The sequence below is a fragment of the Hyla sarda genome, chromosome 7 (genome assembly GCF_029499605.1).
Source record: "Hyla sarda isolate aHylSar1 chromosome 7, aHylSar1.hap1, whole genome shotgun sequence".
Classification (NCBI taxonomy): Eukaryota; Metazoa; Chordata; class Amphibia; order Anura; family Hylidae; genus Hyla; species Hyla sarda.
The window spans coordinates 7,259,324-7,273,707 of NC_079195.1; the positions used below are offsets into that span (position 1 = coordinate 7,259,324).

General features: G+C 47.7%; 1 protein-coding gene across 1 annotated transcript; it reads right to left on the reverse strand.

Annotated features, from left to right (window-relative positions):
* Positions 1–416: 416 nt before the first annotated feature.
* LOC130282269 (myb-like protein X) lies at positions 417–2,657 on the reverse strand. Its single transcript, XM_056530316.1, has one exon. The coding sequence runs from the start codon at positions 2,655–2,657 to the stop codon at positions 417–419; it is 2,241 nt and encodes a 746-aa protein (XP_056386291.1).
* Positions 2,658–14,384: the final 11,727 nt, after the last annotated feature.

Consider the following 14,384-nt stretch of genomic DNA (forward strand, 5'->3'; position numbering starts at 1 on the left):
GTACTACAAGCCAAATCTATGGATTGTACAGATAGAATCTGATCCCTGAGAAATGTCAACAAGAAGATAAGATGAAAGAGCGAAGTCGGTGAATGAGACGCTGAAGGATTAGTCAGAGGTTTTACAAATAATAACAGCGCTATAACCTTGTGTAACGGTGGAGAATATCCAGAATAATGGGATTGTGGAAAAACCTCACATAGAATATCGGCAGATAAGATCCATAAGGCCCATCTAGTCTAGAATATCCTGATCTTGTGGACAGAAAGAACTCGTCACCGAAATGGTCAGAGGAGGATGATGGGAGCCGTTCTGATGAAAACAACCGGAGAAACTGCAGCCGGGTACATCCAACCAATGTGTCCGAACCCGGGGTCTCCCAACTCCAGAGGAGAGTCTATTGTAGACAGGTCATTCTACTTCCTCTGGTCATTCTCCTTCCTCTGGTCATTCTCCTTCCTCTGGTTATTCTCCTTCCTCTGGTCATTCTCCTTCCTCTGGTCATCCTCCTTCCTCTGGTCATTCTCCTTCCTCAGGTTATTCTCTTTCCTCTGGTCATTCTCCTTCCTCTGGTCATTCTCCTTCCTCTGGTTATTCTCCTTCCTCTGGTCATTCTCCTTCCTCTGGTCATTCTCCTTCCTCTGGTTATTCTCCTTCCTCTGGTCATTCTCCTTCCTCTGGTCATCCTCCTTCCTCTGGTCATTCTCCTTCCTCAGGTTATTCTCTTTCCTCTGGTCATTCTCCTTCCTCTGGTCATTCTCCTTCCTCTGGTTATTCTCCTTCCTCTGGTCATTCTCCTTCCTCTGGTCATTCTCTTTCCTCTGGTCATTCTCCTTCCTCTGGTCATTCTCTTTCCTCTGGTCATTCTCTTTCCTCTGGTCATTCTCTTTCCTCTGGCCATTCTCCTTCCTCTGGTCATTCTTCTTCCTCTGGTCATCCTCCTTCCTCTGGTCATCCTTCCTCTGGTCATCCTCCTTCCTCTGGTCATTCTCTTTCCTCTGGTCATTCTCCTTCCTCTGGTCATTCTCTTTCTCCTGGTCATTCTCCTTCCTCTGGTCATTTTCCTTCCTCTGGTCATTCTTCTTCCTCTGGTCATCCTCCTTCCTCTGGTCATCCTCCTTCCTCTGGTCATTTTCCTTCCTCTGGTCATTCTCCTTCCTCTGGTCATTCTCCTTCCTCTGGTCATTCTCCTTCCTCTGGTCATTCTCTTTCCTCTGGTTATTCTCCTTCCTCTGGTCATTCTCTTTCCTCTGGTCATTCTCTTTCCTCTGGTCATTCTCTTTCCTCTGGCCATTCTCCTTCCTCTGGTCATTCTTCTTCCTCTGGTCATCCTCCTTCCTCTGGTCATCCTTCCTCTGGTCATCCTTCCTCTGGTCATCCTCCTTCCTCTGGTCATTCTCTTTCCTCTGGTCATTCTCCTTCCTCTGGTCATTCTCTTTCTCCTGGTCATTCTCCTTCCTCTGGTCATTTTCCTTCCTCTGGTCATTCTTCTTCCTCTGGTCATCCTCCTTCCTCTGGTCATCCTCCTTCCTCTGGTCATTTTCCTTCCTCTGGTCATCCTCCTTCCTCTGGTCATCCTTCCTCTGGTTATTCTCCTTCCTCTGGTCATCCTCCTTCCTCTGGTCATTCTCTTTCCTCTGGTCATTCTCTTTCTCCTGGTCATTCTCCTTCCTCTGGTCATTTTCCTTCCTCTGGTCATTCTTCTTCCTCTGGTCATCCTCCTTCCTCTGGTCATCCTTCCTCTGGTTATTCTCCTTCCTCTGGTCATCCTCCTTCCTCTGGTCATCCTCCTTCCTCTGGTCATCCTCCTTCCTCTGGTCATTCTCCTTCCTCTGGTCATTCTCTTTCTCCTGGTCATTCTCCTTCCTCTGATCATTCTCCTTCCTCTGGTCATTCTCTTTCTCCTGGTCATTCTCTTTCCTCTGGTCATTCTCTTTCCTCTGGTCCTTCTCTTTCCCCTGGTCCTTCTTCCTCTGGTCATTCTCCTTCCTCAGGTCATTCTCTTTCCTCTGGTCATTCTCTTTCCCCTGGTCATTCTCCTTCCTCTGGTCATTCTCTTTCCCCTGGCCATTCTCCTTCCTCTGGTCATCCTTCCTCTGGTCATTCTCCTTCCTCTGGTCATTCTCCTTCCTCTGGTCATTCTCCTTCCTCTGGTCATTCTCCTTCCTCTGGTCATTCTCCTTCCTCTGGTCATTCTCTTTCCTCTGGTCATTCTCTTTCCTCTGGCCATTCTCCTTCCTCTGGCCATTCTCCTTCCTCTGGCCATTCTCTTTCCTCTGGTCATTCTCCTTCCTCTGGTCATTCTCCTTCCTCTGGCCATTCTCCTTCCTCTGGTCATTCTCCTTCCTCTGGTCATTCTCCTTCCTCTGGTCATTCTCCTTCCTCTGGTCATTCTCCTTCCTCTGGTCATTCTCCTTCCTCTGGTCATTCTCCTTCCTCTGGCCATTCTCCTTCCTCTGGTCATTCTCTTTCCTCTGGTCATTCTCCTTCCTCTGGTCATTCTCTTTCCTCTGGTCATTCTCCTTCCTCTGGTCATTCTCCTTCCTCTGGCCATTCTCTTTCCTCTGGTCATTCTCCTTCCTCTGGTCATTCTCTTTCCTCTGGTCATTCTCATTTTTCAGGTGTTTCTGATTTATCAGTTCATTGTTTTGTTCCATTTCTTCCTCATTCTCTGGGTCATTTGCATTCCACAAGTCATTCTTATTCTCAGTCCATTCTCATTCCTCAGGTCAGTCTCATTCCCTATTCCTCAGGTCAGTCTCATCCTCAGGTCAGTCTCATTCCCTATTCCTCAGGTCAGTCTCATCCTAAGGTCAGTCTCATTCCCTATTCCTCAGGTCAGTCTCATCCTAAGGTCAGTCTCATTTTCAGGTCAGTCTCATTGCCTATTCCTCAGGTTTCATTTTCAGGTCAGTCTCGTCCTCTTGTCAGTCTCATTGCCTATTCCTCAGGTCTCATCCTCAGGCCAGTCTCATCCTCAGGTCAGTCTCATTCTCAGGTCAGTCTCATTACCTATTCCTCAGGTCTCATTTTCAGGTCAGTCTCATTCTCAGGTCAGTCTCATTACCTATTCCTCAGGTCTCATTTTCAGGTCAGTCTCATCCTCAGGTCGGTCTCATTGCCTATTCCTCAGGTCAGTCTCATCCTCAGGTCAGTCTCATCCTCAGGTCAGTCTCATCCTCAGGTCAGTCTCATCCTCAGGTCAGTCTCATCCTCAGGTCAGTCTCATCCTCAGGTCAGTCTCATTGCCTATTCCTCAGGTCAGTCTCATCCTCAGGTCAGTCTCATTGCCTATTCCTCAGGTCTCATCCTCAGGTCAGTCTCATCCTCAGGTCATAATGTATAAAGAAGGCCCAGCACTCATCGAGGTAGATGCAAGAATGTGAAGTTTATGCACATAAGTGGACAGAACGCGTTTCGGCGGGATAGCCTTCCTCTGCTGTCTAGTAAGTCAGCTCTCTCTGTTATATACACACGAGGAGGCGCCTGAGATGACATCATTCCCTGCCCGGCATCATGACAACATTATGTAAATAATAATAGTGAAGTAAAACATGACCGTGACATAATGACAGAAACAGTAGCTAGAGTCATGCAAAACAGGGTAGTGAACTCGCGCTGATTCAACACGGGGCAGAATGCTGATAATGGATAAGCGCTCATGACAGGGGATACCTGACAGGCCTGCAGCGCATCACACCACACCATGATAGGGAGGGGATCGGGCATTGCGGGGCAGCACATTGCTCCAGGGCTTGGGGTGGAAGTCCTTAGATCAGATGCGGGGCCATATCCAGGTAAGTCCACTGCAGGGGAATAGCATCAGGTGAAGGTTCCATAAAGTCCAAAAAATAGGAATAGTATTCTCAGCGCACAAGTTTCCATGATGCACACAGATAAATATCCAATTCCCAAAGTCAGAGTGAATACTGTAAGAAAATATAAATGGCTAAATGTAGAGGGACGCCATACTGGGACTGGGTAGATGGCTCGCATTGCCAGAGAATAGGGGATACATAGCATATAATTAGAAATAGCCGAGGAATCTGAAACTACTAACTGACATAATGTCCACTGCAACGGTAAATACAAAATATACCAAATATACATATGTACAAGCCAAGTGCTACAACAACCTTGGTAGAAAGGGAAGAAATCATGCATAAATCCGGTACACATGTCAGCCACATATCAGGACTATAATAGTGCTTATACATACCGCACCACCCCCGTAATGAGGGAAAGAGATGCTAGTTTGTCCCATCGGTTCGAACCTGAGAGAGCTAAAAAGAGCAAATGTTAGTCCAAGATCAACCTACAACAGAGTACCTATCTCATACTCCCTATTTAGACCTTTAGGTGCGAGCGTCTGGAGAGTATGTATCAAGAAGTACTACACAAATGGAACTTTTACAAAAAGGACTATCCTCCTGTCCAGTTGGTAAACTTAATACATTCCAACTGGACCTGGACTTGCATAAATTCTACCGCAACATCCGTTTAAAAACACATTTTTCCTCAATAGACACTTTACATTTCACTCTTCACAACCCACAGCTCAAGACAACAGATTAACGCTTGACCAACTTGGCCTTAGATTGAAAAGTAAATACACCCCACCACGCATTTATCATCCCACAGAAACCTATATACAACTAGTCCAACAAGAAATAGAAGGGATCATGCATAATCAGACAAAGGCGGCTCCATTGTTGTGATGGAATAATAAAATTCTTTGCCAGCTCTCAGATAGTTCGACATATGAAATTCTTACCAGAAACCCGCTACCATGCATCCAGAAGGAGATTGATGATCTTATCAAACATCATATTGAGATAGGGACGATAGATACCAAAATAGGTACATACCTTAAAAAAGAATCCCCTATCACCCTGGTCATTTATATTCTACTCAAGGTTCACAAAACACTCATCAATCCCCCTGGTAGACCCATAGTGGCCTCCATTGACTCGGTACTGAGCCCGTTATCTATTACACTTGAAAAGGCACTTACCCCACTAGTCAGGCAAACTACATCTTTCCTACTTGACACCTCAGACTTTTTAAATAACATTTACAGACTGAGTAATATCTCCAGCGAGACATGGCTTACTACCATCGATGTAGTAAGCCTCTACACATCTATTGACCATGAGAAGGGGATTGCAGCCATTAAATGGCTGCTGGACAAAAGCACATATACTGAACAACAACAAGACTTCTTTATTGATTTGCTTAGGGTTGTATTATATGACGACAATTTCATGTACCAAAATACATATTACCTTCAGAAGCGTGGCTCGGCTATGGGGGCAAACCTGGCCCCCCCGTATGCTAGTTCATATATGGCACATTTTGAAGAGACTCCTATTTTACAACCACACTCTTTTTCAGACGCATGCGAAAATATGGCGTCGATTCATCGACGACATATTTTGCATTTGGGAGGGACCTCTTGAAACACTACAATCCTTTCTTGCATATCTGAACTCCAGATGGACAGAATTACAGTTCACTATGACGATTGGAAAGGAGGAGAAAAAACAATGGGGCGCTCCCTGTGTGGTATTTTATGGAAAAATGAAAATACCCGCCACCAACACCTAAGGTGGCGTACTGACCTTCAGTCGATAGTACACAATGGTGGTGAGAAGGAATGGCGACAGTCTGCTGCTCTCACCCCTTATTATTCCGTCTTCCCGAGGGGGACGGACAAGAATGCAAAGTAGGAGGAGTAAAAATGGGGGGTATTTTGAGAGCGCTACTGTCAGATGGCGATAGTCAAAGTCAAGAAACGGTATGAGCCAGCACTTATGCAGGACTAACTTTTATTGAAAAAAGAAGTCAAGAAGTAAAAACAGGACAACGTGTTTCGGCGCTCGCTGGCGCCTTCCTCAGGTCCACAATCATAAATTTGTGTAGTCCTAGCCGGAGTTCCTGCGGGCGGGCTCGTCTAACGAGCCCGCCTGCAGGAACTCCGGCTAGGACTACACAAATTTATGATTTGCAAAAATACAGAGGGTGGACTTACCACAGACCTGCATAGAAAACAGACAGACAGGAACAGCATACTACACTATCAAAGTGCCCACCCTCACAGTATTAAAAAGGCTATACCCAAGTCCCAATTTCAGCGAGTCCGTCCGATTGTCAAAGATCCCACCCTGATGGAAACAAGACTCGCTGAACTGGAGCATAAATTTATGTAAGGGGGTACCCACCGGCCCTACTTAAAGAAGCAAGAACTGATACTACAACACGCTCTAATAACAACATATCTACACCACGTATACCTTTTGTCCGTCAATTCCACCCCTCCATTCCCCGTATTGATAACATCATTCGCAAACATTGGAGAATTCTACATGATGCACATCCCAACATAACAGAATTTGCCTCACCACCCCATATTTGTAATAAACGTGCACCCAACCTGCGGAACAACCTAGTTAGGGCAGAAGCTGAAACGCGAGAGACGAAATGCAATACACTGGCTCCAAGACGACAAGGCACAAACTCTTTCATCCACATACTGGCAGAACATTCAACATCAAAGGTTTTTTCACATGCAGAACTACGAATGTGGTCCATGCGATTAAATGCCCTTGTGGCCTATTGTACATAGGCGAGACGATGCAGGCGATTAAAGATCGGATTTCTAAGCATAAATCTACTATACGCTGTGAAAACCTGCTACTCCCTATACCTCAACACTTTAAAGAAAAGAATCACACTGTTTCGCAATTGCACTTTCAGGTGATTGAACAAGTCACGTTGCCCAAACGGGGGGGGGGGGGGGGTGACTTGAAAAGACGTTTACTACAACGTGAAGCCTTCTGGATACATACTCTCCAGACGCTCGCACCTAAAGGTCTAAATAGGGAGTATGAGATAGGTACTCTGTTGTAGGTTGATCTTGGACTAACATTTGCTCTTTTTAGCTCTCTCAGGTTCGAACCGATGGGACAAACTAGCATCTCTTTCCCTCATTACAGGGGTGGTGCGGTATGTATAAGTACTATTATAGTCCTGATATGTGGCTGACATGTGTACCGGATTTATGCATGATTTCTTCCCTTTCTACCAAGGTTGTTGTAGCACTTGGCTTGTACATATGTATATTTTGTATATTTTGTATATACCGTTGCAGTGGACATTATGTCAGTTAGTAACTTCAGATTCCTCGGCTATTTCTAATTATATGCTATGTATCCCCTATTCTCTGGCAATGCGAGCCATCTACCCAGTCCCAGTATGGCGTCCCTTGGTGAGTTCAGGGCCTTCTTTACACATTATAGCATCTTTGCCTCGCGCACCACCACCATTGCGGAAGTGCCGACCACCTACACCCATATTGATCATCCTCAGGTCAGTCTCATTCTCAGGTCAGTCTCATTCTCGGGTCAGTCTCATTCTCGGGTCAGTCTCATCCTCGGGTCAGTCTCATCCTCGGGTCAGTCTCATCCTCGGGTCAGTCTCATCCTCGGGTCAGTCTCATTCCCTATTCCTCAGGTCAGTCTCATTCTCTGGTCAGTCTCATTCCTCAGGTCTCATCCTCAGGTCAGTCTCATCCTCAGGTCAGTCTCATTCCCTATTCCTCAGGTCAGTCTCATCCTCAGGTCAGTCTCATCCTCAGGTCAGTCTCATCCTCAGGTCAGTCTCATTCCCTATTCCTCAGGTCAGTCTCATCCTCAGGTCAGTCTCATCCTCAGGTCAGTCTCATTCCCTATTCCTCAGCTCAGTCTCATCCTCAGGTCAGTCTCATTCTCAGGTCAGTCTCATCCTCAGGTCGGTCTCATTCCCTATTCCTCAGGTCAGTCTCATCCTCAGGTCAGTCTCATCCTCAGGTCAGTCTCATTCCCTATTCCTCAGGTCAGTCTCATCCTCAGGTCAGTCTCATCCTCAGGTCAGTCTCATTCCCTATTCCTCAGGTCAGTCTCATCCTCAGGTCAGTCTCATTCTCAGGTCAGTCTCATCCTCAGGTCAGTCTCATTCTCGGGTCAGTCTCATCCTCGGGTCAGTCTCTTCCTCGGGTCAGTCTCATCCTTGGGTCAGTCTCATCCTCAGGTCAGTCTCATCCTCGGGTCAGTCTCATTCCTCAGGTCTCATCCTCAGGTCAGTCTCATTGCCTGGTTCACACTCTTCAGGTTATTCTCATGCTCCAGTTCTATTCGTATTATTCTTTCCGTTATTTTCTCAGGATAATTCTTATGGTTCTTCAGATCTGGGCCCGATGGTGAGAGGTGAATGTAATGGACAGGACACAGGGGACGTTTATGTAGTAAAGGAAACCTGGCCACATGGATGGGGAGGAAGGGTCCTGAGGGATGAGGAGATGATGGGGTCCGTGAGGGATGAGCCCGGATATTGACCCCTCATGTGCTGGTTCCCCTGATATCTTATCCCCATTTGACCTTCCAACCAAGAGAAGACTGTTTGTAAATGAGGTTGAACGAGAAGCCGTCGGCGGTGCTCACATCCAAGGCGCGGTGTCGTTGACATCAGAATTAATGCCGCTAAATGCTGTTATTGTCTGTAATCTCTTTATGGGACGTGGAATTAGACGCTGGATGATGATGTTTAGGAAAAGCTTCTTGCAAATCTGACAAATCCTCCGCTATCTGCTGCTGCAGGATGAGCTGTGCTGCCAGGAGGAAGGAGGGGGGGACGATCTGCAGGCCATTACTGTCCCCTCATAGTATGAGGCCCCTGACACCCTGTCACTCTGAAGAGCTGACAATGGCTGACATTACCCTTCATGGATCCACATACAATATGAAGGTCACCTGTACAGTACAATAAGACCACCGCAAACCCAAGAACCGCCAGTTCATCTTATAAGATGGCAGAATGGGTCAGTCCATGAGATGGTGTCAGATTTGCTCCTCAGCCTTTAATAACGGGACAATGTTATCAGATGTTAGAGGCCGCAGAGTTCTGATCCATTGTGACCCAGGTCCGCAGTGTCCTCTCTGATGGTAAGTGGAGTGCACAATGTTTGCTACCATCGTGTCCTTTTCTAACTGTATCCTGAGTGAGTCCGCTGTGTTCTGACCCATTAATCGGAATCCACAGAGTCATTTCATTGTGTCTCGATAAAGAAGTCCCACTGCATCTGTGGGGGCCACTGGGTCCTTGTAGATTTACCTTGTTCACTTTGTGACGCCAGGGCACCGTTTTCCCCAACCGCAGTCTGAAGGTTGTAGGCAGTGTGATAGAGGGTGTGATGCAGGGCAGATAGAATTACCCTAGGGGCAGATGGCATTAACCCCTTGTATTCGTGACACCAGGGCAGGGTTTATCCTCAATACCACCCAAAGGTATACCGCTGGATCCTGGTCTAGGCACACGGGCAATAATGACTCTGACACCAAGTTACGGACAATGGTAGCTTTACTGAGATAGACAGGTGGAAAGGTCTCTACAGCGTAGCCAGGCCTACAGAGATGATCAGTGACTTTAGTTACCTCAGGACTTGCTGGAACTTGTAGTGGACTGGGACAATTTTTATGCAAGCCACGCAGACTGAAGACAGGTTGACTTTGACTGACTTGACTGAGACTGACTATACCCCGTTTGTAGCTTACCAGGCTCTGACTTGATCCATGGGGCAATGGATTTGGGAATCCGTGGCTGCTTGACTGAGTTTAAGCCTCTTCTGGACTCCAGACACACACCTAGGACTTGACGGCACTGGACCTCAGCAAAGACTTAACTGGAACTCAAGAGAGTGAGCTACTTCCTCCCAGGGCTTAAATGGGGGAGACTAGGAGGGGTTCCATAGGTCACCCTTAGGTCACATGGTCACTGATACCTCACTGGGTTACAATCACATGACAACTGTTCTTAAACCTATAACACTTTTATATACAATACACAGTATAAAGATATCTATATATGGTGAACAGATGCAGGGGGGGGGGGCAGGGGACACTGTAGGGAGGCTGCCTGACAGGACAGCAAGGGTACAGGGGTACAACTCCTGTACTGGGTCACCACAGCGGCATCTCCTGGGCCAGACAGGATGAGCGAATAAACACACCGACGTCAGGTTACGATAACTGCCTTTACTGAGCTCGCGCAGATGTTATTACACAGACAGCTGACCTTGGTGTGAGAGTGCAGAGTACCCCTTACTCAGAGCACACGACACACAGCACACCTGAGCTGCTGCTTAGGAGTATACCCTGGGGTGAACTGACTAACTCCTCGCCTGCAGCTCACTATACAGAGGAGACTTTTGGGGTCTCATTGGCTTATATGGTCACATGGGGTTCACTGCGGGGTATCATGGGTAACACCCTTAAAGGCACAATAACATGTTGAACATACACACATGAAACCATAACAAAATTAACTTAGGAAAAAATATATTATTTTTATATTACACTATGCGCATAATTAATACGTAGTAGGACTCTAGTGGGCCCAACACCGTGTGCAGCCAGGCTGCCCGAGACAGTCATAAACCACGGGACAGCCACTGGTGCTGGGACACCACACATCCATGATGGACTTCACTATTAGACATATATTCAGGACTTATGTGAATACTGGTTGACCGACCCATCTCCATACTGTGAGGGATTCTTCCTTTCTTTGACCCATTGTGTCTTGAGGTCACCTCACAAAACAAAACAGGAAAGTAGTCCCAGCACTCACCAAATCTTCAAGCAAAAAGTAGTTTTATTCCATAACCTCAGGTTATACAGGACGCGTTTTCAGCCTTGAGCCTTCCTCTGCTGTTTCCAGCACTACACGAGGTAGATCCATGGTGCCCCAGACATCGTCTTATCTACTTATCATTGTAATGGATAAGCTAAAATGTCCACAATATACTTGCTAAAATGGCTGCTCACTAACTCGCTCTACCCCTCCCATCGTGTTTGAAAGAATGTGTATAAGATGGCGCCTCCAGAGAGAGCTACACCCAAGGTGAGACCCACAAGCTGGACGAGGAACTGTGGTGCGGGTGTGATGAGGACAGATGTTGTTACCCTAGGGGCAGATGGCATTAACCCCTTGTGTTTGAGACGCAAGTGAGTGGTTTAACCTCTACACCATCCCGAAGGTATACTGCTGGATCCTGGGCTAGGCACGAGGGCAAATAATGACTCTGGTGCCAAGTTACGGAACAACGGCAGCTTTACTGAGTCAGACAGGTGTAACAGTCTTAAAAGCATGGCTAGGCCCAAGGAGGTGACCAGTGACTTCAGAGACTTCAGGGCTCGCTGGGACTTGTAGTGGACTTGGACAATATGATGCAGGGCCATGTTGACTTGACACAGATTTATCTTGACACACTTGACTGGGATTGACTAGACAGACTTCACCCCGTTTGTAGCTCACCAGGTTTTGACGTTCACCCGTGGTGTAGTGGACTTGTGGCTGCGTGGTAGACTTAGGCCTCCTCAGGACACCAGACACTCTCTCAGGACTTTACAGCAACTCAGCTAAGCAGGAAAAGTGAAGAGCTAGCTCCTCCGATGGCTTATATGGGGGAGACTCTGGAGTTCCATAGGTCACCCTGTAGGTCACATGGTCACTGGTACCTTCCTTGGTGGACAACATTACTTAAAGGTGTATAACAATATATGTACACTACATTGAATAAAATGGGCACTTAGTACTATTTATGGAACATAGGTAAAAGGGGGGCCCGGGGGGTCACTGAATGGAGTCTGCCTGACAGGGCAGCAACTCCTGTACTGGGCCACCACAGAAGGGCCACCACAGAACACCTGCAGATGGAAGAAACCAATCACGTTGACAGTTATTCATGACGTATAAGCTTTTCACACGGCACATTGCTGCTGACCATAAAAACCCTTGTAGAGTGATTTCTACTATCGTGTGTTCACTGATCCTGATACCTAATTAGGAAGGGGGCAAATACTCATCTGATACTGGGTCCGGTGTCACCATGGACCACCATGAGATCCATTTCACCATGGACGGTGATCTTAGCCATATGTGGTCCTAAAGGACTTTTTACTTCAAAACGCCCAGATTCCTAGTGGTCAGGTGGTCTCCTTCACGCCCCCTCCCATAGACTTGCATTGAGGGGGCGTGGTGTGACATCACGAGATTCCTAGTAGTCTCAGGCTGGTCAGGTGGTCTCCTTCTATTCTTCTTCAGCTTCTTCTGAGGTCTTTTGCTCGGTGGCCGCCAAGGGTGCCCCCTGACCATTTCAGCAGTAAGGAAGAAGCTGAGGCCTTCAGAACATTCAGTTCCGGATGCTGTGTGCGTGCTGCGGGGGTCGGCCACGCCCCCTTGTGACATCACACCACGCCCCCTCAATGCAAGTCTATGGGAGGGGGCGTGACACCATCACGCCCCCTCCCATAGACTTGCATTGAGGGGGCGTGGTGTGACATCACGAGATTCCTAGTAGTCTCAGGCTGGTCAGGTGGTCTCCTTCTATTCTTCTTCAGCTTCTTCTGAGGTCTTTTTCTCGGTGACAGCCAAAGGCGCCCCCTGACCATGAGACACACAACAAACAATGGCTGATATTGGTTAATTTTGCGAGGAGACAACATGTAATGACCATTAGGTTGGTGTCACAACCTTTTACACATAATGATATAATGGAGGTAACACAGGGCATGAACACCAAGCCTAAACCATCTGTGATACAGAATACCATGATGGATGACATAAAGACCCTGTTGTGTAGGTGGGGCCCTGGTACAGATTTTCATTGGGGCCCCTAGTCCTCATTCTCACTAATCTCCTGGGGTAAGGAGCTATTGCTTGCAGGAAGAGTCCTATAAGATCCCAGGCTCTGAAGCAGTCGCCCACATCCAGCAGCGCCCGTCTCATGACTCCGTTACGTCACTCATTATTTTTTATGCCAGAACATAAAACTGTAAAAACTACATAAAAGTGGATAATCCCTCGGCCCCTCCCTGCGGACCCTCCCACTAACCTGCATACTTTTGTCCAGAACCTCGGGCGGCGGTGAAACCAGGGCTATTAACTGCTCATAAGGGCAAATTAGGTGACTGATCATCGGCTACTTGGCGTCACTTATATTATGACTGGGGCCATTGCACAGAGGTGAAGTTCAGGTCGCCAAGTCGTCATACTTGTATAATGTGTATAACATGGTGGGTGAGGTCAGGTATATCATAAATTATTCCATAACTCCAGGAAGTGTTTAATGTGACACAATATGGATTTCGGTGCCACCTGCTGAGCTGACTAAACCTGCACAGACAGAGGGCGGCGCGGCTCCGCAGAGCGTAGAGGTCGGGGTGCTCTTGCTGCCCCTCTCTCTGTCCCCATAACACACTTAATAATGGCTCATCTTCCTGGAACTGTCACCCGTACCCGACAATCAGGAGCTTTTATTGCAGCTTCTTGGCGCTGATTTATAATGACTTAATTATAATATCATTATATGAGTATTGTGCAGCCCGAAGGCCCCGCCGCGCCCTGAAAGGAGACGGCGCTTATTACAGTCACCGAGCGTCAGCTCATCGGTCAAGAGACTAAATCCAGCAGCGAGCAGAATCTTGTCCACCCTTAACCTGAAAATGCGTCTTCCACCCCCCCCCCATGTCCCTCCCTCTATAAAATGCGCAAAAGTCGATGTAAACGGACGATTTCAACCTAAATGATTATAATAACAAACAATATGATTATTTGTAGAAAAATTTGGGTGGATAATACATTTTGTCCAGGAACAATATTTTAGGAAAATGAGACGTTCTCTGAATGTCCCAGGTAAGATTGTCCATCCTTCACCCAGTGATTTTATTTGACCGGTGTGAATAACCTTTAAACGGGTATGTTACGCCTAGCGCTCCGGGTCCCCGCTCCTCCCCGGAGCGCTCACGGCGTCTTTCTCCCTGCAGCGCCCCGGTCAGTCCCGCTGACCGGGAGCGCTGCACTGTCTTGGCCGTTGGGGATGCGATTCGCACAGCGGGACGCGCCCGCTCGCGAGTCGCATCCCAGGTCACTTACCCGTCCCGGTCCCCTGCTGTCATGTGCTGGCGCGCGCGGCTCCGCTCTCTAGGGCGCGCGCGCGCCAGCTCTCTGAGACTTAAAGGGCCAGTGCACCAATGATTGGTGCCTGGCCCAATTAGCTTAATTGGTTCCCACCTGTTCCCTGCCTATATCTAGTCTCCTCCCTTGCACTCCCTTGCCGGATCTTGTTGCCTTGTGCCAGTGAAAGCGTTTAGTGTGTCCAAAGCCTGTGTACCTGAACTTCTGCTACCCATCCTGACTACGAACCTTGCCGCCTGCCCCCGACCTTCTGCTACGTCTGACCTTGCTTCTGCCTACTCCCTTGTACCGCGCCTATCTTCAGCAGCCAGAGAGGTTGAGCCGTTGCTAGTGGATACGACCTGGTCACTACCGCCGCAGCAAGACCATCCCGC

Coding starts and splice junctions, on each gene's coding strand:
- LOC130282269 (XM_056530316.1), bottom strand. CDS start 2,657: ATGGAACAAAACAATGAACTGATAAATCAGAAACACCTGAAAAATGAG.